We start from the raw sequence: 23,234 nt of genomic DNA on the forward strand, positions 1-23,234 counted from the left end.
AACCAGAGGGAAAAAGGGTCTCCTTTCCATGTTTTCCTTCTCCCCTTTTCCCCCGCTCTCTCTTCCTCTCCCACGTGTAGCAGCGGCTCTGCTATCCTGCCAGAGCCCTGTTCCCTACTTCCTCCTTCTCCACTGGACTCTTCCCCCTCCCCGCTGGCTCCGCTGCTGGTAGAGGAGCTACTCCTCAGGATGGGGGGGGGTTCTGTACTCTTTCCCCCTCACACCCAGGAAACTGATTGCAGGATGGGGCAGAAATCCTCCAAATCTGGCAAGAGGGCTTGCAAGAGATCAGATCCTTATGATCCTATAGTCTGCTATCTTGTTACTAAAGGTTTTGCTTCCTCTGCATGGTCTCCTTGGGAGGCTTTCTCCTTCCTTGGAGACTTTTAAGCAGAGGTTGGATGACCATCTGTCATGGATGCTTTAGCTGAGATTCCTGCATTGTGGGGGGTTGGACTAGATGACCCCTGGGATCCCTTCCAACTCTATGATTCTTATATATAATCATTCTTCCAGTTGCTGGTTCAAAGTACACAGCATACTCTGTCCTCTTTCTTTCATCCACTCTGCAAAGATTCCCTCAGGACATCTCATCCTTCTTACCTGTTCACCTGTCTCCTTTGTGCCTTTGTATGGACCTGTGTGACAGAATGGTCAGGTGTCTGTTTTTACTTTACAGAGGACTGTTTTAAAGCTCTCAGAGGTGTGCTCTGCTCGAGGCTATCTGGTCCAAGTCTGGTTTAAAGATAAACAACCATAAAAAGGGAGATCAGGAGCCCTCAATTTGCCCACCAACAGTTAGCAGTGCTTGGTTAGCAGACTGAGCAGGCATACTAGTCAGCTGGTGCTTTCCCAACTATGATGAGATGTATTGCATTTCTGTTTAAATTATATAGAAAATATTTCTAAATTTGCACTCACACTTTCCCTCATGGAAACTGCTGTTTCGAAATATTCCATTGTGTCACCTCTCAGAAGTTAGTATGTTGGTGACCATTTCATGACATCTCAGCAGCTTGACCACACCTGTGAAAGTGCTGCAGGTAGGCAGAGAGGCAACAAACGGTTTAAAAATTAGTTGAAGGGACACTAGAAAGACTATTATGAGTGCAACTTGAATTTGTGTCTGCTTATGTGAAACACTAAAGAGATTGTGACTTTTGTGCAACAGCAGTTACTCCCACCCTGGCCTGCATGTTGATGGAGCCTCTTTGAATAGAACAGGGAAGAAAATGGTCAACTAACTTGCAAGCCTGTAATAACAGTCAGTGTATCAGTAAACGCATGGAAGGAAGGAATAAGCAATGTTTGACATTTCCTGTTCTAATAGAACCTACATGGTAGAGAATTTGCAGTTTGCATATTATTCAAGGCTTCACCCCTTTAGCTACTTGTTGCAGCCAAGCTATGCATGAAGTTAAGCAATGAAGTGAGCAACATGCCTCCCTATAAATAACCTGTTATGAAGGCAGCAGTTTTTGTCTATGCCATGCAGGGGGAGCAGAAATGTTTACAGAAGGAAGGCTGCTGTTAGTAATCACCCCCAGGTATTTTTAATGGCCCTGTTTTGCTATTCAGAAACTACCGTAATAGTTTTCTCTGCCGGTTAGTCTGCTTTTGACTACCTGCTATATAGGACTGAGGAAGGATGGGTGAGTCACAGGCTATTTTTCTTGCTCCTCTAGCATCTTTATGTGCTTTCCCCTCCTCCCATGTCGGGACTGAGCGTTCCTCTGGACAAAACCAGTCTCTTTCTGATTAAACAGCTCTGGGGGTTCTTGCATTTTCTTTGCCTTTAACAAGTGGGAAAGCATGCTGTGCTTGTCAGAACTCATGATGATTTGTGAGTGAGCTTGGAGCTTCTGGCCCACAGAGACCCACACGCGACTGGGTCTCACAGACACACCACTTGAAATAGCAAGAGAATAGGGGCAGGAAAAACCACCAGAACAATTCCTCAGTGGCCATTACTCTCTTTATATTACACAGCTAAATAAATGTGTGTCTTTGGCGAAGTAGACATCCAAGCGAAGTAGACATGCATGCAAAATGCAATGCCTGCAAAACTTGCTGTACAATGCTCTTCTTTTAGAACCACTTCACACAGTACATTTATATCAGTTAATTGGCAGATATCTAGAGACGTAAGTTACATGGATCTCTCAGTCTATCTATAAACCTTGAGTGGTTCTGTTTGGTTCGATTCTAAACAGCTATATTGAACCCTAACATCTACACATCATCAGGAGCCTGGCCACACAGTCTCAAACAGGTGTGTCCCATCTTCAATGCTGCCATATGGCAACACTTCCATTCTTCAGGCACAACCCAGTACCATATTTATCTCTAAGGACCACACAGCTCCCAGATCATTTGGAGGGCCACAGTTCCCGTGCCCCACAACAATGGTTTGAGGAATAGGGGTAAGAGTCTTCTTTGCTATTCATGCACATATTTAATTTTTTAGATACCGATAGATGTGTGCTCCAGATGGGAGAGAGCACAGATTCTAAAGAATGCAAAGCAATTAAAAATGAAGATTTAACAAAATAGTTGAATAGGGTGGTGCTGACTTTTCTTTATGACTTTAACAAATAGGGTGGGGATGAACACTCCATTGCAGGAGGTCAGAAGTGGCCAGAGTTATGAATTTTTGTGCTAATAAGAGACCAGCTAGGGACGCAGGTGGCGCTTTGGTCTAAACCACAGAGTCTAGGGCTTTCTGATCAGAAGGTTGGCGGTTCGAATCCCCGTGACGGGGTGAGCTCCCGTTGCTTGGTCTCTGCTCCTGCCAACCTAGCAGTTCGAAAGCACGTCAAAGTGCAAGTAGATAAATAGGTACCGCTACAGCAGGAAGGTAAACGGCGTTTCCGTGCGCTGCTCTGGTTCGCCAGAAGCGGCTTTGTCATGCTGCAACCCCAGAGTCAGTCACGACTGGACCTAATGGTCAGGGGTCCCTTTACCTTTAAGAGACCATGCTATAAATCAAGATGCCCACAGTTCACATTTGGGATCTGCCATGATTTCATTCAGAGGCCTTAGGCAAGATGCTCTCTGTCAGCTTCAGCCCCCAGCACAATCACCAACCTGCATTATGGTGTGGGTGTGTGATACTGACTTGCCTTACAACAGGACTAGGGGACCTCTGAGTTGTGCACTCCCCTCAGCCCCAACCATCCCAGAGGTTCTTCATTCCTGCCTAACAGGGTTGTTGTAAGGACTGCAGCTAGATAAGGCATGTGAAGCACTTTGTATGTTTAAAAATCTGAAATAAATAATAAGTATGGAAGCTAGAAAAACAGGTACTGTACGTATATACTAACAGTAGTGTAGTAGGAAAAAAATGTAATTATGAACAATAACAAATCAAAGCAGAATCCCCACAAAGTCTAAACCAGTTTAGTTTCCCTCCCTTTGGCATGTTTGCCCTGCTCAGCTCTGCCATTCCTGTATCCCAGTTGCTGAGCAACAACAACCATTGACCTGCTTCAGGTTGGGAGGATGAGGAGAAGCAGCTCTCTACCCTTGGAAGGAGCTATTCTATTGGGGAAAGCTTCTTACTGCTTCCCAGCTAGTTGGAAATTTCGGTGCCCTCCCCCCAGCAACCTGTCACATGGAGCACATGCTCCCCCCCCCAATCCATTCCTGGTATACAGATGACACATATCATACTGAAAACAGATTTGACCCGTAATTTATGCTGGATGTCCCCATGAAGAATGAATGAAGAAGTCCACCCCTGAAGCTTTGCACTGGAAATCATCAGACATTTCCCTTGTCTCTGAAGAATCAAATGTGCAGCAAGGTAACAGTCTGGAGACAGTAGCATCCATCTGTTGTCAGAAGGGCTATGATGGCTGTCTGTTAACTGCCATGACTGCAGCCATCAGGGGACGGAAGCTATCTCTCCATTGCTAAGGGTTGTTCACATTGCAGGGCTTTTGCACACACTGGGCTGACATTTTGCTTGAGGTGAGGTCGGCTCCCCTTTGTCATTCTCTCCTTCACACTCATTCTTCATGAATAAACTTGTGTCTGCTGTGCCGTTCTCTCTTTCCAGTGCTTGCGCCCAGCCTTTGGTAAATGCCCCAGCCTTCTGAGAGGAAATGCTTCCCCCCTAGAAAAATAGGTGTCCGTACTCACCATGAAGTGGTTACAGTGAGTGTCACATTTTTTAACAACAAGGACTTCTCCTCCCTGCTTCTTTGGGAGGGAGAACATCAACTTCTGTCCTTCTTTCTGCCACATGCATTCACACAGAAACATCAGCACTCCTCTCTGTTGCAGAGAGAGAGAGAGAGAGAGAGAGAGAGAGAGAGAGAGAGAGAGAGAGAGAGAGAGAGAGAGAGAGAGAGAGAGATTTAACACGGTCTCCTCTTTAGTGTTCATGGAAATGCAGCCAATACAGTCCAGTCACTCACACAGAAAACAAAGTGGAAAATGTAGTCAGATACCTCCCAAGCGACCAGAGTTAACCAATCACACGAGTTACTGGGTAACATTCCAGAATTAAATGCACAGCGATGCATTTAAGCATTCCCAATTTCAGTAAAATAAATCACTATACTTAACATCCTGTGGTGCAATTTAAATTCCTATATGGTCTTTATTTGACTTGAAGTCATAATGAGAATACACAGTTTGGACCTCAGTGTCTTGTGGGTCCCTAAAATCCCTTTAAATGTTTGTTGCGGCCCATTCCTAATTTGTGAGCTTGCTTTCGTTACCCAGAATAATTCTCTGCCAAATCAGAGGAACATCTGTTAAAAAATAATAATGTAAAATTATGTACATTTCTCTAAATAGTTTGTTGTGTTACTGCTGTGCTGTAAAATAATATGTAGTTAGAGTAGATGTAATGGCAGTCCTTACACACTTGAAGAAGTTCACTGCATTTAGAAAGCACCCTTTTGACTTTGGAGTGGTGTTTTTTCTTGGTCAAGCATTTATGTGAGATAGCCCTACTGTAAATTAAATCCTTACAAAATTAAAATGAAAGGCTTCCCTGCCTCCTTCATATATCTGATATACAGTTATTTTTTGCTTTGGGAAGTATCAGCGTTCCAGACATCTCTTCAAACAAATCATGTCTGAACAGGGGGTGGGGGTGGCAGAAACTTCAAGGTTTTTCTATACAGAAGGGGAGAAAGAGGATTTTGTTATAATTATATGAATTTCCTGACAAGGGTTTGTTTCTTCTGCCATCTAGTTATCATATTACTATTTTACAAAACAGAGGCTGGAAACTATGCAAAGATACAGTTAAGACTTGAATAAAAGCCAGAATTGGTTTGCTGCTTTACAAAGTGTAAAAACTACGAGTATCTAGACCGATACGTGTTTACTATGCCCATAAGACTCCAGAGGCACAGATAAGAGAAAGCAATTTCTCTTAAAGTAGGATATATTTTTGATTTGTAAGCAATATGAAGAAAACAACATAAATGTTGAAGAGGAAACCCTGTTTTCATCAGTAAACCACTAGATAACCTTGAAAAAGAACATGTTTGCCAACTTCATTGTATTCTTCCTTCTCTTACCCACTGCAACCCAGATGAATATATATCTATGTGGAAAATACATACCATATTAAGAATCATTCAGTTCAAAGCAGGGTATTCAGTGGGTGGCGCTGTGGTCTAAACTACTGACCCTCTTGGGCTCGCCAATCAGAAGGTCGGTGTTCAAATGCCCACGATGGGGTGAGCTCCTGTTGCTGTGCCCCAGCTCCTGCCAACCTAGCAGTTTGAAAGCATTCCAGGGCAAGTAGATAAATAGGTACTGCTGCACAGGGCCAGCCCTACGGCCAGGCTGGGTGGCGCAGGGTGCCAGGGCGCCTGCCCACCAGGGGGGCACTGCACAGCTGCGCCCCCCACCCACTGCGGAGCTGCACCCCCGGCAGCCGCGCTGTGCACTGCGCCTGCCCGCCTGCCCGCCCAGTCGCGCAGCTCCGCCCGCGCAGTTCCGCCCGCCCGCCGCACTGGGAAACAGGGTGGGGCAGGGGCACTGGAGGGATCCGTCGCGCCAGGGCGCCAAATATACTCAAGACGGCCCTGCTGCTGCAGCAGGAAGGTAAATGGTGTTTCCGTGCGCTCTGGTTTCCGTCACGGTGTCCCGTTGCACCAGAAGCGGTTTAGTCATGATGGCCACATGACCTAGAAAGCTGTCTGTGGACAAACACTGGCTCCCTCTGCCTGAAAGCGAGATGAGCACCACAACCCCAGAGTTGCCTTTGACTGGACTTAACTGTCCAGGGGTCCTTTACCTCTACCTTTACCTTTATTCAACGGGTATTGCCAGTATTGCCAGGGGGAATCGCCTTTGGAGTTCTTAGTGGAAACCAGGGTGGTGTATATCAGACTTATGCTGAGTTATAGGTAATGGAGCTTACATCCATAAATGACTCCCCCCCCCCCAGTCAAATAACTAAAGGAATTAATGGCACATTCATATCTGAATCACTTTTGTAGGATCAGTGGCAGATCACCTGCTTTGCTTGCAGAAGGTCCCAGACTCAATTCCCAGTATCTCCAGGGGGGACTGAACAGACCCTTGTCTGAATCCCTGGAGATGTGCCACTAGTCAGCCTTGATAGGCAAGACTGAGTGAGAGGACTCTGTTGAAACACTTCCTGCTACGTGGGAAGGCCTTTTGTATTATGTTGATAACTTCCCCACCATCTTCCACCCTCAAAGGAAATAACGCAAGATAATACTGATACCGTGCTAAGAGAGCTTTCAGCTAGCAGTAGAAGAGCAAAATAAAATGTGGATGGTTAAACTGTAATAGTGCCCGCATTCTTACCATACTGTATATATGCTTCTTGGAGAACTTGCTCAGCCTCGTGTTTTGCTTAATTTTTCACAGTTCCTTAAACTGCTTGAAGAGGCAAGCCACATTTTTAGTGGAAAGACAATTTGCTGTGGCAGAAACTTCAAATCTGTTTATGTTTGGGCATATGCTTTCTTAAAGAAAATATTTGATTAATAACAATATGTAGCAAAAAGCAAAAAACATTATACAGTTTGAATTACGAGCAATATAAGTTAAAGTATGTTTTTGCATGATCTAGAATGTTTTTTTGCTTTTATCTTATTTTGCCACATGATTCAGCTTTTGGACGGAGCATTCATTTCCAAAACATTGCTACTAGTTTGATTTTGCATTGTAGCTTTCCCCAGGAATCCTGGCTAAAGATAGGTTTCTAAGAAGTTAAGATATTTCCCCCCAGAGGGTTGTCTTAAGTGGGAAGCCTAGACTTTTGACTCTCTTATCTCCACACCTGCAGTTCTTCTAATATAAATTATTCTGCCAAGATACAAGTTAGTTCTTTCGGATAAAAGTGTTATTCCATTGGGAGATCTTCAGTATCCTTGTTGCGAGTTGCAGCAATAGGTCTATCAGAAGATTCAAGATATCAAACACTTCTGCAACAGTGACTGAACCTAACTCTGAAATCTCTTCTCTCAGTTTCCCTGTGGTCCTGAAGACGTTCACATCAGTTTCCCCAACTCTCCACAATTACTTGCACTTTCCATCATCTCCTTGCACATCCTTTCTCAATGAATATCTAATTGAAATCTTGGCTAAATGAACACCCCTATGGAACATCCTTATTCTCTTACCCAGATCTGATCTAGGAGAGGTGAGCGCCCCTGTTGGAGCTATTGCTTTGACAATCCAATCTCAATGTCTTCAGTTGCAATTGTATACATACTCATCTGGGAGTACGTGTAACTGAACTCAGGGGGACGTACTCAGGGTAGGATCACACTGTTGCTTTCATGCCTTGGAAGACTCACTAGTTCTGCCACTTCCAAACAGCATGACATAGGCCATGGAGATGTTAAGAAAAAACAACTCAAATGTTTGGAGTTTTTACTTGCTCATTCTCATTCTTTGTGAGAAAACGGTGCGTAGGCTTTCTAATTTCACCAGCTGCTCCTCTTTACAAGTCTTTCATTTTAAATTATTTTCTCTTTTGTTTTGTTTTTAGACCCCAGACAAGCACAGTCATCCCCTCCATGGTCCTATGACCAGTCTTACCCTTCCTACTTGAGCCAGATGACTTCACCCTCCATTCATTCCACAACCCCCCTGTCCTCCACAAGAGGCACGGGGCTTCCAGCCATCACCGATGTGCCCAGGCGGCTCTCAGGTAAAGACCATGTTTGAACTCCACTAGTTGTCTTAGGTGGAAGCAGGGAAGGCTAAGGCTGCTTAAAAGGTACAAACCTGTTGCAGTGTTTGTGCTCTCATTTGTAGGTTAGCAAAAACTGTTGGGGTTCGCTGTATGAGCTCCCCCCATTTAAAAAACCCTGTCTTCCTTTGGCCTTGTGGTTTGAATGTCTGATGATCCCTTGAAGACACAATATCTCATGGATCTGCTTCACACTATATTCAGCAGGGGATTTTTTGCCCTGTGTGGGTTACCTAAATAGCTTTACATTTTCTTTCTTTTGATGAAAGCCTTGCTTCACTCTCATAAATTAGTTTGTTCACAGCCAAAAGTCTCCATAACTGGAAGGAATAGCTTGGTCCAAGGCTCACATTCGTTTTCCTCTAACGGCAATAGTTTGAGAAAGCTGCTTAGCTTAGTTATTGTGCACTTCAGTTCCATTTCAGCACCTGCATTATTTAGGGGTGGAATGCAGTTATAGAATGGATTAGACAAATTGTCTCATGAAAAAGGAAGCAAAATATTGGTGGAAATACACAACACAGTCCTGTACATGCTTCCTGAGGAGTAAATCACATTGAGTTCAGTGTGGTTTACTCCCAGGTAAGTCAGTATCGAATTGCAATCGAATTACAATTGACCTGCGAGGAGTGACGTTACGGAGAACGAGGCAGAGGGCCTTCTCGGTGGCCGTGTCCGCCCTGTGGAAAGCCCTCCCATCAGATGTCAAGGAGATAAACAACTATACAACTTTACAAAGGCATCTGAAGGCAGTCCTGTATTGGGAAGTTTTTAGTGTTGGGTGTTTTTTTGTGCGTTTATTATGTTGGAACCTGCCCAGAGTGACTGGGGCAGGGGACTGTTATTATTATGAGTAGTAGTAGTAGTAGTAGTAGTAGTTTATGCACTCTGTGATCCATCTCTAGGTAAAACAATCTTCATGCTGTATTATAATGCAACATACCATGGCATATCATCATCTACTCCATTTTATCATATGTTGTGAACCTAAACAAAGGGTGTCAATCCTGCTCCCCTGAAGCTCTAAGAGACAGTTGTGGAAACAGAGTTGTAGCTCATCTGCCTGAACTATGTGTAACATAAGGGGAACACTGTGATTCATTATTAAAGTGTGCAGAATGAAGACTCTCCTTATCCTGCATCAGGTTTGCAAGGCTCAGTGATTGTCTCTCACCCTCTCGTCTCCTACACCTGTTTGACTCCCTGCCAGCTAAGTGAACACCTTGCTTGTTTTCCCCTTCTCTAAAAAGCTCAATGCTATAAAAAAATGTTCACTTCACTGAATCTCTGACAGGCTGAACACCAGCCAAGATGCCTATACAATTTGATTAGCTTGGTTTCTTTCATTTCTTTTATCTTAGGGGTAGATAATCCACATACACACACCCCTGCGCGCAAAAACAGCCCATCCTTTTCATCTTAGCTATTTAGTGTTCCATCAAACATTAGGATACATGTCCAAAATAGACAGATTTGAATTCATGACTTCTGGAAACGCCAGCCAGCCATTTCTGTCTTCTAAGTGTGAAACGTGTTTTTGTTTGAACTGAACCCCAAATGATTGGTTTAAGCTTTTGACCATATTCATTTAGTTCATGTCTCCTGGTAGCCATAGGGCTGGGCTGTCAAATCAGTTATTTTTGCAGCGTCGCCACTGGCAATACCTGCGGGGCATGGCTTGGCTGGGGCTGCAGCAGCTGTGGGAGCTTCTTGCCCTGCAGCCCTTGCTTGTCAGGATGCATTCAGACCTGAGTGCCTAACATGCGGAAGATCCAGAGGGCTTAGAAGTCCTACCATCAAAGCAGAGCAAGCAAGAAGCAAGGAAGCTCTCTCCCTTGTCCGACCGATACCTTGGGGGGGGGGAGTTGATTCTTCTCCATATATTTTCCCCTTTCCAAAAAATGGTGTGTGTGTGTGTGTGTGTGTGTGTGTGTGTGTGTGAGAGAGAGAGAGAGAGAGAGAGAGAGAGAGAGAGAGAGAGAGAATGCATAGTTCAGGAAACAGGGTTGTGAGTTTCATGGAACAGGGGGCATCACAGAACTACGCCAAAAGCAAGTCAGGAGTCACTTTTAAAAAATGGAGATTAGAACAGGTATTTGTAAAATCTGAAATGATACAAATTCCAGAGTAGATAAGCAGAGTTAACAAAGGGGGGCGGGGAGAGGAAGGCTTAGTATTTCACTCCACTTCCATCTTTTTTTAATGCCAGCATTTATTATTTAAAAGTGCCAAATATGGAAGAGGGGATGCAAAATCAGGAGACAAAATGAGAGAGAAGCTGGAGGAAAAGAGGGAACTATAAATGAAGTTGTGAGGGACAGAAGCTACAGACAGCCTCCTCCCATCTTGAGCACAAGATCTTCTCCCAGCGCCAGTGGGAGTGGGGAGGGGGATGACTCCAGCGGGGAAGCGGGAAGTAGAGGCCATGGCTCAGGCAGGGTAGCAGAGCTACTGCTCCGCTTAGGAAAGGAAGGGGGAAGCAGGGAAAGCGCGGCAAGAAGACCGAGCCCGCCGGTCCCAGAATTGCGCAAGAAGCAACGGGGGCGGAGATTCAGTATTCCCAGACTACTTTGCTGGAAAAAGACGCGCGAATCTCCATTCGGAGGTTCTGACCCAGACTGACAACATGTACATAGTACTGACTCTACACTGTAAATAATGTGCACTTAATAAAAGCATGAAAATGCAACGTCGTGAGGAGTCGTTACTCTAGAGTAGCCGCTACCGTGCCTGTGACAGAAGTGCAAGAAGAAAGATGACATTTTGATAATTTCTTAAAGTGAAACAAAGAAGAGGCCAGCTGAATATTTTAAAAATAGGAATTTCTGCATATAAGGAGCCATAAGAAATAATAATAATAATAATAATAATAATAATAATAATAATAATAATAAAAAATTTATTATTTATACCCCACCCATCTGGCTGTGTTTCCCCAGCCACTCTGGGTGGCTTCCAACAGAAAAATAAAACACACAAAGAAACATGGAGATGAGAAAAAAACCACAAAGTTTAATAAGCATGTTAATGGTTGTTAGACACAGGAGAACAGAGAGAAAGCAACCAATATAAATAAGGAACAAGGCCAGAAAGAAGCAGCCATTCAGATATTCCTTAGCTATTCAGATGTTGCACAGGTAGGTTTTCACATTTATTAACTACTATGGAAACACTTGTGTCATTTGTGGTTTGTACTGCTAACATTGGCGCCATCTCTGGGGGGTTCTGGGTGCTGAGGCACCACTAAAGGTTCACTGTTGGTGCCCGGCCGGGCGACTCAACATGTCACATGTATGACATCACATGCTGCGCCCCCAGGTGACGTCACATATGCAACGGGCATGACATCACACATGCTCACTGGGCAGCCCCAAAGTGGGATGGAACCCGTCGCGCCTGACTGCTAATGTCAATTTCGGACGTTAACACTGGTGAGGGGAAAAGCACCAGGACTAGTAAATCCTATTCCACTATAGCAGTGTTAGAAGAGGCTCTAAGCCTTGTTCAGGTTTACTCCTATTCCTGGTAGTGATTACAATATTTATTGGAAAACTTAGGTATATTCATATCAATATTGGGTTGCTGTTTTTAAATTCATTTCAAATAAAACAAGAGCTTAGGCTATTCTCCGTATTAAGTCTCACAATACCTTCCCACCACAGCTCCCCAGGGGACATGCCAAGAAGCTTCCACTGCGAAGCAGCTCTTCTGGGGGTCTCCTTGAGGTCTTTCCCGCTCCTGACACTGTGTTGGCCACCTTCCTTGGTGCTCAGCAACTTCATATTCAGTCCCAATTGTTGAACTAACCTGCTCTACCTACTCATCCAGTAGCTTGTGTTATTTGCTTGATCCCTGTCCTTCATTCTCCCTGTGATTTTCCATCAGTACAAGCACTTCAGAGCTATACTGAGAAGGGAAAAGAAACTCTCTTATATGCAGACTCTTGCACAATCCTGGCCTACGTTGTTTCTGTTAGCATGGTCTCTCTCAGGTGGGCACCATTGCCATTCTAAGAGAACCAGAGGGGGGCTCATGGTGAGTTCCGCCACCTCTTTTTCTAGAAAAAATAGCACTGTGTATGCATAACATAAAACAATGTGCTGCTGGTTTAGTGAAAACTAAAAGGTTCAATCAGAGCTATAGTAACCTGGAAAGCCCATAGTGTTGCAACATAAGATTGATCAATTTTATTTTGTTGAACTGTGAAGCTCCAGAATAAAGCAAGAATCTTTAAAATGATACATCTGGTTGCGACAGTGTGTGTATATATAGTTTGGAAAAATGTTATGGTGTTTGTGTGCTCGTATGTGAACAAACTATGAACTTACAGATGCATGTGAACAATTAGAGTCCTTGTACATTTGTTAGGGAGGAAGTAGAGGAAAGCTAATAGAATCCAGTCCAGTAAAAACTAAAGTACCGGTAAAGGGGCGAATTTTGGCCCCAGTGAAATAAAGAAAAGTTCTGCAGTTGATTTCAGTGGAGCCAGAATGTCATCCAAAGTTTGTCCTTAGTAGTCAGTAATGTACAAGTTAGCCACAGTTGGGCTGTTAAATGTGACTGGATTTTAATTGTTGTTTAATCCTTCCTATTATGGACCAATAAAAACAAGTGTTAAAACTGTACATGTCTGAAGAGATTTTTTAATAAAATAGGTAGGTGATGAGAATACACCTGAACTTGTCACATTTTAACATTAACTTAACCAAACTTCAAGGATTTTTATTAATATTTCAATTGACCTTTTATCTGGGGATTTTCAACCATATTTTTGTTATGATTACACAATACACTTTTCAAAAAGAAAATAGGCTTCCTTAGTCTTTTATCTCTCATGACATCACTGGTGCATTGTAATTTAGTGGACTGGCAAATCAATACAGGATGGCTGTGAAAGCAAATGCGATGAAGACTATAAAGCACTTTGGAAAGTAAAAATAGTGTTAATATGCTAGGAAGGAACTTGTTGAAAACCAACGGGACTAGTCAGCAGGATTTTATCAGATTGCTGCTTGAATCATATAATTTGGCTGATTAGAATGCATATTTAAAATGAGTCCAGTTTATACATTTCAGAAGTTTAAAAAGGGGGCTTAAAAGGTAAAGGGACCCCTGACCATTAGGTCCAGTCGTGACCGACTCTGGGGTTGCGCGCTCATCTCACATTATTGGCCGAGGGAGCTTCCAGGTCATGTGGTCAGCATGACAAAGCCGCTTCTGGCGAACCAGAGCAGCACACGGAAACGCCGTTTACCTTCCCGCTGTAGCGGTTCCTATTTATCTACTTGCATTTTGACGTGCTTTTGAACTGCTAGGTTGGTAGGAGCTGGGACTGAGCAACAGGAGCTCACCCTGTCGCAGGGATTCGAACCCCCGACCTTCTGATCAGCAAGCCCTAGGCTCTGTGGTTTAACCCACAGCGCCACCTGCGTCCCTTATCCACACTTAATTTTTGCTCTGCTCTTTCCAGGCACAAGTCTGTGCTTAAAAGCTCTGTGTCCAGGATCCCACCCCCCTCCGGAACTTTCCCCACAACCCCCCCCCTCTTTTAGTGCTCAAATGTCAATTTGGGTTTCCTGCAGATTGATGTTTGCTCTGGTTGAGCTTTAAAGAGCAGGTTTTTGTGGGGAAAGCTCCCAAGATAAAAAGGGGCGCTTGAATATGGATACTTTAGTTGAGTTTCCTGCATTGCAGGGGTTGGACTAGATGACCCCCATGGTACCTTCCAGTTCTACAATTCTATGATTGCTTTCTAGCCTCAATAATTGTGGTCATGGTTTTTGGATAGATTTTGCCTCTAACAACCAGATTCAAGCCCCCAAATAGACAACATGAATATCTTGTTGTTGTTGTTGCTGTTGTTGACTATTTCAATATTATGTTATAATCACTTCCATCTGTAAAAAATATTTTTGACAAAGGTGGACCAGAAGAAATCTGTGACAGAAAAAGACAAGAGAACTCATATGCTTTTAGCAGTTTAGGTTTAAAAACTATTAGCAGAAGAAAATAAAGTGCTGGAACTTTCTTAAATGGAATATATTTGTTGCTAGTACAGGAAATAGCACACTACAATCAATGTGTGAGTGCATAGATATATGTTTTATCTGAGCTTTTTTGTGCAATGTGTTTTATATTTAGGGCACATATCAGGATTTGCATCTGCTTTCAGAACTTGCTGCTAACAGTTAGTAATGATGCCAAAATATACTTGAGTTCCAGCTTGAGACCAAATGATACTGCCTTTTTTGTTATTCCTAATTTAAGGTCTGATATTAATTAGGGACATTTTCCATAAGCACCATATCCCTTTTCTGAAGTGCTCATTAAAATGATATTAACTTAAACTGGAATAATGCCTTGCAGCCTGAGCTGCTTTTGTAATGATTTATTTCTTAGTGGCCTTTTTGGCTTTTGTGTAAACAATATGCTAATTCTTAATGGGGGACAACAAAATGTCTTATTCCAGACATCGAAAAGGAACACATCATACCACCCTAAATTCAAAAACTAAATTCAACCGGTTGTTCAACATGGGAGGCTACAACGTTGGGGCTCTGTTCCATTTTTTTATCTAGGAGGAACAGTAAAGTGGACAGAATATCTGAGAAGTCTTTTTATATACAGCGGTACCTTGGTTCTCAAACAACTTGGAACCCAAACACTGCAAACTTGGAAGTAAGTGTTCCGGTTTGCAAACTTTTTTGGGGAGTCAAACGTGCTCTGTTTTGAGCGTTATGCTTCTGATTTGAGTGCCACACTTCTGTTTGGAGTGTTAGGCTGAGGTCTGTATGTTTTGCTATTTATTTTGTGTTTTTGTGGCTCTTTTTCTTGGTGTGTGACTGTGTGGTTCAGCTACTGGCTGATTGTGTGACTGCAGTACATTGTTTATTGCTTTCATTTTATGGATCAGTGGTCTCGTTAGATAGGAAAATTCATGTTAAATTGCTGTTTTGGGGGTTGTTCTTAAAATTCTGGAACAGATTAATCCATTTTGCATTACTTTCTATGGGAAAGTGTGCCTTGGTTTTGGAACGCTTTGGTTTTGGAACGGACTTCCGGAACGGATTAAGTTTGAGAACCAACTGTATTTAAAAAGTCTGATAAAGTAATAAAATAAAAAAGTAATAAAGCAGAACCGAGCAGCTCTCTTTTTCAGCTAGAGTTCTTTAGTCAAATAAAATTCAGATCGGGATTAAACTTAACAAAAAGTTAAGGGCCATCTCACCTTCTGCTGGCAGACTGAGACTTACACCCTTATTTGTTTATTTATTACTCCACATTTTTGGCATATGAAATAATTTGTTCATCAATAAACACAAATCACTTGAATAATTCTGTATAAAATTTAGAGATGAGATGAATTTGATTCTTAAAGTTCACCTCTGAGTTTTGATGGCAAATAATCTCAGACTATTCTCTTGAGTGCACAATTATTTGCGGTGAGGTAGTTTGCAGTGTGGCGTCTCTTGCCTCCCTCCCCTCCGCCTCCTGCCTCCCCCACTAACACCCCTCCCCCACAACAGGCCCCAGAGATGGAGAAGAGAGAGAAAAAACAATTATGAGGAATGATTCTGCAGCAGTAAATAGTTCCTCCTTTTGTGAAGAAAAAGAAGCAGAGAGCAAAGCAATGCAAGAGAAACAATTTCTGGGCTTGCTAGAGCGCAGCCTCCTCCTCCTGCCTTTCTCTTCATTCTCCATCCCTTTTATCCATCCTCTGGTTGCCTTCCATGTCCCCTGCTCCTTTCTCTCTCCCTCCCCTCCCCTTCTTTCCTCCCTCCCTTCCATTAGCTGATTTCCTTTCTTCCTCCACCTCCTCCTTCTCCTTCCACTCATTCCTGTAATTTCCCCCTTCACTCCAACCTTCCTTTTTATCTTTACACTATTCCTTTTTTGCCTACATCATTTGCCCCTTTCCCCCTTCTCCTTCATCCTTCACTTTCCCCGTCTTACATCCATCTAAGCTTTCCACCCATCCTCCCCTTCTTCTCCTTTGTGTTCACATTCTTCCTCGTCTCCTCCAGCCACTGATACTGTAATAGTGTTTTCTCTCCCCCCCCCAATGCAAGTCCATAGCTGCCAAGTTTTCCCTTTTCTCGCGAGGAAGCCTATTCAGCATAAGGGAAAATCCCTTAAAAAAAGGGATAACTTGGCAGCTATGCAAGTCTATGGAAAGGATTTTAAAGTTCTGCCTCAGAGGGAGACCCATACACACATGTCTTTGTCTGTCTGTCTGTCTGTGGTGGAATCTACACAAATATAAAAACACACACCGTGAAAATGTTTTTTAAAAAAAGTTTTGAAAAATACATTGACTTTTGCATAGCTCACTGTCGCCATCTAGTGTCACATCTGTATATTGCACATTATAACACACTGAAAGTGTTTTAATTGCAGCTGTATGCCCCTCTGTGTGTGTGTGTTTCCGTGTTTCCCTTTGTTTTTGTCTTTCTCTGTCGTCTTCCTCCCTCATGCAGGAAGACAGCATCAGAATGATAATCTGTCCACACACACAACCCTCCCCATAAAACAAAAAGAAAAGGGGCTTGGTTTGGAGGGGATAATTTGTCATTTTTCTACAGCATGTGCAAACTGAAAAGGGGGGAAGTTCACAGGATTTTTTGTGGTATGTGAAATGTATTTCCTCTGATGTATATGGAAGAGATGCTTGTTCTCTTTCCTTGTCTGTCATTTTTATTCAGATTGTATTTTCTTCAAGCATCAGGTATGTGTTGGGTTTACACTCCTCCTCTGGCTGTTTTGCAAAGTCTTTGCTTCTAATTGTGTCAGCAAGCAGCTACAAGGAAAAGGAAACAGAGGGAAACGTGGTTGAAGGAAAGCCTGGCAAAACCAGCTTCCCAATGCCTGTTCCCTTTTGGCCTCTTCACCATGGTCCAGCAGTGCTGTGTTCATTCAGTGAGCACACAGTGGGCAGGATCAGGGTAATGGTTCTGCACACACACACACACACACACACACTTTTACACATCTGTAATGTGCCTACATGCACATGCTTGTACAGGCATAGGGATGAGAAGGAATCCTGCCTTTGCATCCTACTGTGAACATATATTACAGACATGCAGTGCAAGTGTTCTGTGCGCGGCCAGAATACGATGAACAGTATCATAGCTTTGGGAGGAAGGGCTGGATATAAATTTAATAAAAAATAAATAAATATTCACTGTGGCTTGGGATCTCCTGATAGTTAACTGTCTATAAATGGAAATAATAAACAAATGAGAGAAGTCTATTTTATTTCATTGCATGAAAAAAGTCATTGTCATTTCTGTACTGGTTTCCAGTATTATAAATTACACTGTGGTATTTGCCAGTGAAATCAAATACCATCCAATCCCCACAAACGGGAATACAGTTTCCACTCCATCCACTTCCTTTTTTTTGTATGTGGAAAATAAAGAAATTTCCTTACTGCTTAGAAACTCGATCAAAACATTTTTTAAAAGCTAAGGAAGATAGTCTCTGAAACAGTATCTATTGCAGGATTGCCAACATGCAGAGAGTGCTGCATTCTTTAGAAAACTAATCTTCTGTAGGATTTCTGATTGCCTGGAGAATCGTCTACATCTGTAGGCACAACGCAGACATGCCAAAGCCCAGGTGTGCAGCAGGGTCAGAACTGTGTGCATCTGCGGAACATATGAAAAGGGCTTATGAGAAGGCAGGTGTACTTTGTTTATATGAACCCTTATTATCTTTGGCTACTGGGTGTTTTTTTGTTTCACAAGTGTATTCTCCTTTGAGCTAAGGGCCATTTCACCATTGTTTCCCAGTAATACCTCCTTTCCCAGCTGTGCCCTTGTATTCTCATAGGTTTGTAGGCATGGGAGTCGAGTGTCACAGCACTTTTGGGTGTGTGAATTGAGTTCTGCTGTGGTTTATATATGCTTGGTGCTTTGCCATGATGGTTTGCTGTGCTGGATTGAATTCTATCCAGTATGGCTGGCTGACGTTGCGAGAGCCTATTGTCATGGGCCGACATTTTAAAAAGATATTTTCTGTGCACGTTGTCCTGCTGCAATATTAGATAAAACAATCACTGATCTGGCTGCTCCTCTGCTCCTTCCCTGACACAACTGTATCATAACTGTCTTGCATAAATGTACGGACCTACATTTGTTGTATATATAAGTACAGTGCCTTCCACATGACACTGACCCATTGATGTCTCCTAGTAATGGCTCAGCTGTGTCTTTGCTCATTACAAATACTGTACAGAGACGGAGAAAGTGCAAGTGATTTATGCTTCTACTCTGCTTGTGCTTCCTATATAACGTCCGAAGTACAAAACTTGTGTGAATGGTAATCTGTAGCTGCTAGAGGGAGGGAGAGCCCCTCCAATGTCAGGTGACATTTATACAAACAGAACTAAAAAGGCTTTTGAACTAAGTAAATAATAATAAGAAGAGTCACAAAATAAATTTTGGGCATGAAGAAGATAAGTTTTGTATCTCATGTATCTGACACAGTTTCCACACCCAACCGCGTTTTCACTGCACCAGAAACGAATGCGCCAATAAGGTGGGATGGTGGACTGCAGATGGCGATAACAACTGAATAACAGCTGTATATTTATTGTTTCTGTACTGAACTCTGAGGATGACAATACTTCTCTCCCCCACACCCCATCCAAAATCACCTTTTATGTTAAAATCTGCAGTTGGAGGAACAGGAGCTACTATTTAAGCTTTGCCGTCTTCTGCATAGCTCTTGTCTCCAAAAAGAGTTTACTTTCATTTACCTTGATACAGAGTGAGATTTGGGAGACATCATAATATGCAGAAGAAAAAGTGGAATATTAAGGCACTGAAGGATGGATGGATGGATGGATGAATGGATGGATGGGGTGAAGACTGGGGCAGAAGTCTTCATTAATACACTTTGTCGTATTAGGAACTCAGGGGACTCCTTCACCTGGTGGTTCAGGACAAAGGCCCATCTAGTCCAGCATCCTCACCTGGCCAACCAGATGCTTGTGGGAATCCTGGAAGCAGGGTGTGGTCATAACCCCCTTGTTCTATCCCCTTCTGCAGTTTCCAGCAAGTGGCATCCTCTCAGAGTGGGGGCAGGTGCACATAGAGCTCAACGCCATGAATGTTTTCCCCAAGGTTGCCTTTTGTTTCTCCCAAGACTGCAATCTGAAGTTGGAAGAGGCAACTTAACACTTTCTTGGTTTTTTGTTTATAAATTATTGTTGAAACTGTCCCTTCTGGGGGGAAATATTATAATCTCTGCTATGCCTCTGCTTCTAAAGTAGCATCTTGTTGATGGAAGGAAGGAAGGAAGGAAGTGGGTTTGGGTTTCAGGACCGTCTTAAGCATATCTGGCGTCCTGGTGCGAAGATCCCTCCGGTGCCCCCCACCCCGTTTCCCAGCGCCTGTTGTGCGGCTGCCACAGGCACAGCATCACGGCGCCCCCCTGGCGGCCCGGTACCCTGTGCCACCCAGCCATGCCGTAGGGCCGGCCCTGTTGGGTTTGAACCTGAGGTCTCCTGGCCAAAGCAGGCTATGGCACTGAGAGAGGCCTTTCAGCCATCTCAAAGCAGTGTGCTGGATATTATCCGGTTTGCAATCTCTGGTTTTGATGTGTCACAACTGCAACAGACGGGCTGAAGGAAGGCCTACCATCTGAAGGGAGTGTCTGTAAGCTTCACATGACCATCAGTTAATATTTTTGTGTGCAATTTGGAAAATGATTCTGGCCACACATGTTGAATAAAGAGTTTTTTTTCCTGTCTCTTAACCTACACCCATGCAGCACATATTCCTTCTCCATAGATCTCGGAGCGGGGGTGCGTGGGGGGGAGCTAATTAAAACACTGCAGGCAGCTGTTGTGACATTAATGGCCCTCCCTGATTTATGATAAGAATATTGAATATTCATGCTGCTTTTTTTAGAACAGAAGAGCAGCTATTTATTTATTTATTTATGGCTCCAGTATTTTTTTGGTAGCCCCAAGTCGTGTGTGTGTGTGTTTAATGGAACTGAAATAAGTGCTGCGAGGGTAGATTTCTGCCTTTCCTCTGCCACCCTTTGGCTAATCTGAGGCACACCACCACATCTGAAGCTACTTGGCGCCTTATGGATTTCATGGAAACGGATTCTAGGAAAGTGTTTCCATATGTGTGTTCCCAATATATCCCGGCTTCTTCTAAATGGGAGCACAAACTTGTGCGCAGGCTGGAAATGGCTTCAGGATGTGACAGAGAAGTCACATGGCCCCCATGCGCTGTGGGTGGCCTTTTGGGTTGGCTTGTGTCCTACAGCAGATTCAGTTTCAAAGAGCATCTTCCTTCCCTTTGCTTAAAAGTTTTTAATAAAGCCCTTTAACAGCGAGGAGGTTTCTTTCTCCCCCCCCCAAAAAAGGGGGAAGTGGGTGGAGGGAGTAGAAGTGTATTATTTGAATGGTACTCGAAAGGAATAGTTGATTCTCCAGTTTGTGGGGACAGAATAGTATTTGATTGCACTGGCAAATATTACAAGTACAATTTATAACACTGGAAAGCAGGGCAGAAATTGGCAGGCCTGTGTGTCTTTTCTGCTAAAATAAAACAAAGTAGCCTTCCAGTCCCCAGGGTATGACAGCCTTCCCGTGATTCTTCACATTTTGCTTGAGTACAAGATGTCTGCAGCTCTGAGGAATAAGTTTGTAGGCAAAATATGTTTCTAAACTGCCTTCTAAATCCTAATGTAATTCTGACAAAAATATTATTCAAGAAAATTATTGCATGTTTTCCTTAGTATTCATATATCCCTACAAAAAGTAAAAGAAAAAAACTTTGACAAAATTGAACTAAAATATGTTTCCTATTGCCAGCAGAGTCTAAAGAGTAGAAATATAAAAGTCCCCCCATCCTGACCAATAGCTGTAAGCAGCTGGAGGAGGAGGAGGAGGAGAGGGCCAGGGGGGGGGGAGAGAGAAAGTGCTGTGAGTGGAGGGGGACCCTTTCCCCATCCTCTGGAACCCCTGGGAAAGTCAAGCAACCTGCGGCACCTAGAACTAGGTGTGAATGGGAAGCAGCCGAAGGAAGCCTCAGGAAGCAAGTCTAGAGCAGGCATCCCCAAACTTTGGCCCTCCAGATGTTTTGGACTACAATTCCCATCTTCACCAACCACTGGTCCTGTTAGCTAGGGATCATAGGAGTTTACCTTTTTACCTTTTGAGAAATTAAATAATCAAACACTTTTTTTATTTTGCTTCCAGTGCCATATAAATTTACACATATAAGTGGTGAAGACCCAATAAGATAACATATGTTGTTGGGTTCTAGTAAAATTAAGTTATCCTTCACTTCTTTTTTTGTACCAAAAACACGTTATGCACATAAGGTCTCTGAGATTAAAATAAAAATGGATCTTCAAGCTCATCAGAAGTCTGGAATCATTTTACCTATGCTTATTATATTTCTTTTCCTAGTCCTGAAGTATTACATTGATGGGCATAAGCCGAACAAGAACAGTTTGGTGATGCAAGTTTAAAGTTCTATTAATTCAGTGGCTGGAATATTTTTTTTCCCTTCTCCTGTCCTGACCCAGAGTGTTTTGCTACTGGTTGAGGATAAATGTGGCTCTACAGCCAGCTCTGGAGTAACCCATAGTAATTTCACAAAAGTGGGAACTGCAACAAAATATTGCAGCATGCCCTCGCCATCTAAAAGGGGTGCTGCTTTTCAGGGTCCCTTGCTCTCTCCTTTTCTAGGTTACTCCATTTTATTTTCTCTTCCAGTTTTTTTATAGCTTTTTCAAATGATTTTCAACATTTCATGGCAAATCCTCATTAGGCTGTTTTTGTGAGAGTTTGCTCACATGTGTAACACACACAGTTCTGGGAAATTGTGTTTCTCATTTATCTAGGTTTTTTGAGTCCATATCCTGCTTTTCTTTCCTCTTGAGTGTCTAGGTCTTAAAGACTTATAGTGCACCTAAAACGAATCAGCTCCCTCCCCAGCTAATTAACAATGCACCATTTTTTTCAGAATGTCAGAGAAACTGCAAAAGATTAACTTTTATCAATATTACATGGGTAAAACTTGGTTTAAGAAACCATCAAGAAAAGGCGTGAGGGCTTATTTATCCCGTTAACAAAAAATAAGACAAATCTTGGCTATAGTGGTTGAAAGTTTTAAGATTGTCTTGTGATCTCCTTAAAGGGTGACCTTTGTGTGTTATTCTCAGGAGTTAATCTGTACATAGCATATTACTGTTGGGAATCAACTGAAAATTATGGGCCAGCATGGCAAAAATAAGTGCTTATGTAAATAAATGGTTTTACAAATGAAAGCAGACCATTCTGCTTTCTACAGCCTCCCACCCCTATTAAGTTCAGTGAGGCTTAGACGCAGGTAGGTGTGCATTGGATTGGAGCCACAGTTTTTTCTCACTAATTGCTCACCAGCTCAATGATTAAATGCAGGCTAGTACTGGCTGCTTGGTGGATGTGGAAAATTGAGGTGGAGGGCATTGCAAATTACTGTATTTTCTCAGTATGAAGGAAGCCCCATTTATTTCAAATGAGTTGCTTCCAAGTAAAATATACCTGCTGGGACGCAGGTGGCACTGTGGTCGAAACCGCCAAGCCCCTTGGGGGTGCTGATTGCAAGGTCAGCATATCGAATCCGTGCAACGAGGGGAGCCCCTGTTGCTTTGTCTCAGCTCCTGTCAACTTACCAGTGCGAGTAGATCAATAGGTACTGCTGTGGTGGGAAGGTAAACGGGATTTCTGTGCCCCCTGGCTTCTGTCATGGTGTTCCATTGTGGTTTAATCCTGCTGGCCACGTGACCCGGAAAGCTAGCTGTGGACAAACGCCGGCTCCCTCAGCCTGAAAGCGGAGATGAGCACCGCACCCCATGGAATTAACAGTCCAGGGGTCCTTTACCTTTTTACCATACCAAAGCTAGCCAACTGTACTTTATGCTAAAGACAGCACACTTGGGGATTAAATAAAATAATGTGGAGATGGATAAAATTACTGAAACAAATATACCCCAGTTCACAGGCCAACTACACTCCTCC

General features: G+C 43.1%; 1 protein-coding gene across 3 annotated transcripts in view; it reads left to right on the top strand.

Annotated features, from left to right (window-relative positions):
* Positions 1 to 23,234, top strand: part of RUNX2 (RUNX family transcription factor 2) — a 116,750-nt gene that overhangs the window by 88,022 nt on the left and 5,494 nt on the right. For 2 of the 3 annotated variants that reach the window (XM_035110304.2, XM_060272336.1), the window contains one exon: positions 7,997 to 8,158. The exons of the other annotated variant lie outside the window; for it this stretch is intronic. In XM_035110304.2, the coding sequence (XP_034966195.2) occupies positions 7,997 to 8,158 (162 nt within the window). The remainder of the gene's footprint in view (positions 1 to 7,996; positions 8,159 to 23,234) is intronic. 3 annotated transcript variants of the gene reach the window in all.

Source organism: Zootoca vivipara, chromosome 3 (genome assembly GCF_963506605.1).
Source record: "Zootoca vivipara chromosome 3, rZooViv1.1, whole genome shotgun sequence".
NCBI classification, from domain to species: domain Eukaryota; kingdom Metazoa; phylum Chordata; class Lepidosauria; order Squamata; family Lacertidae; genus Zootoca; species Zootoca vivipara.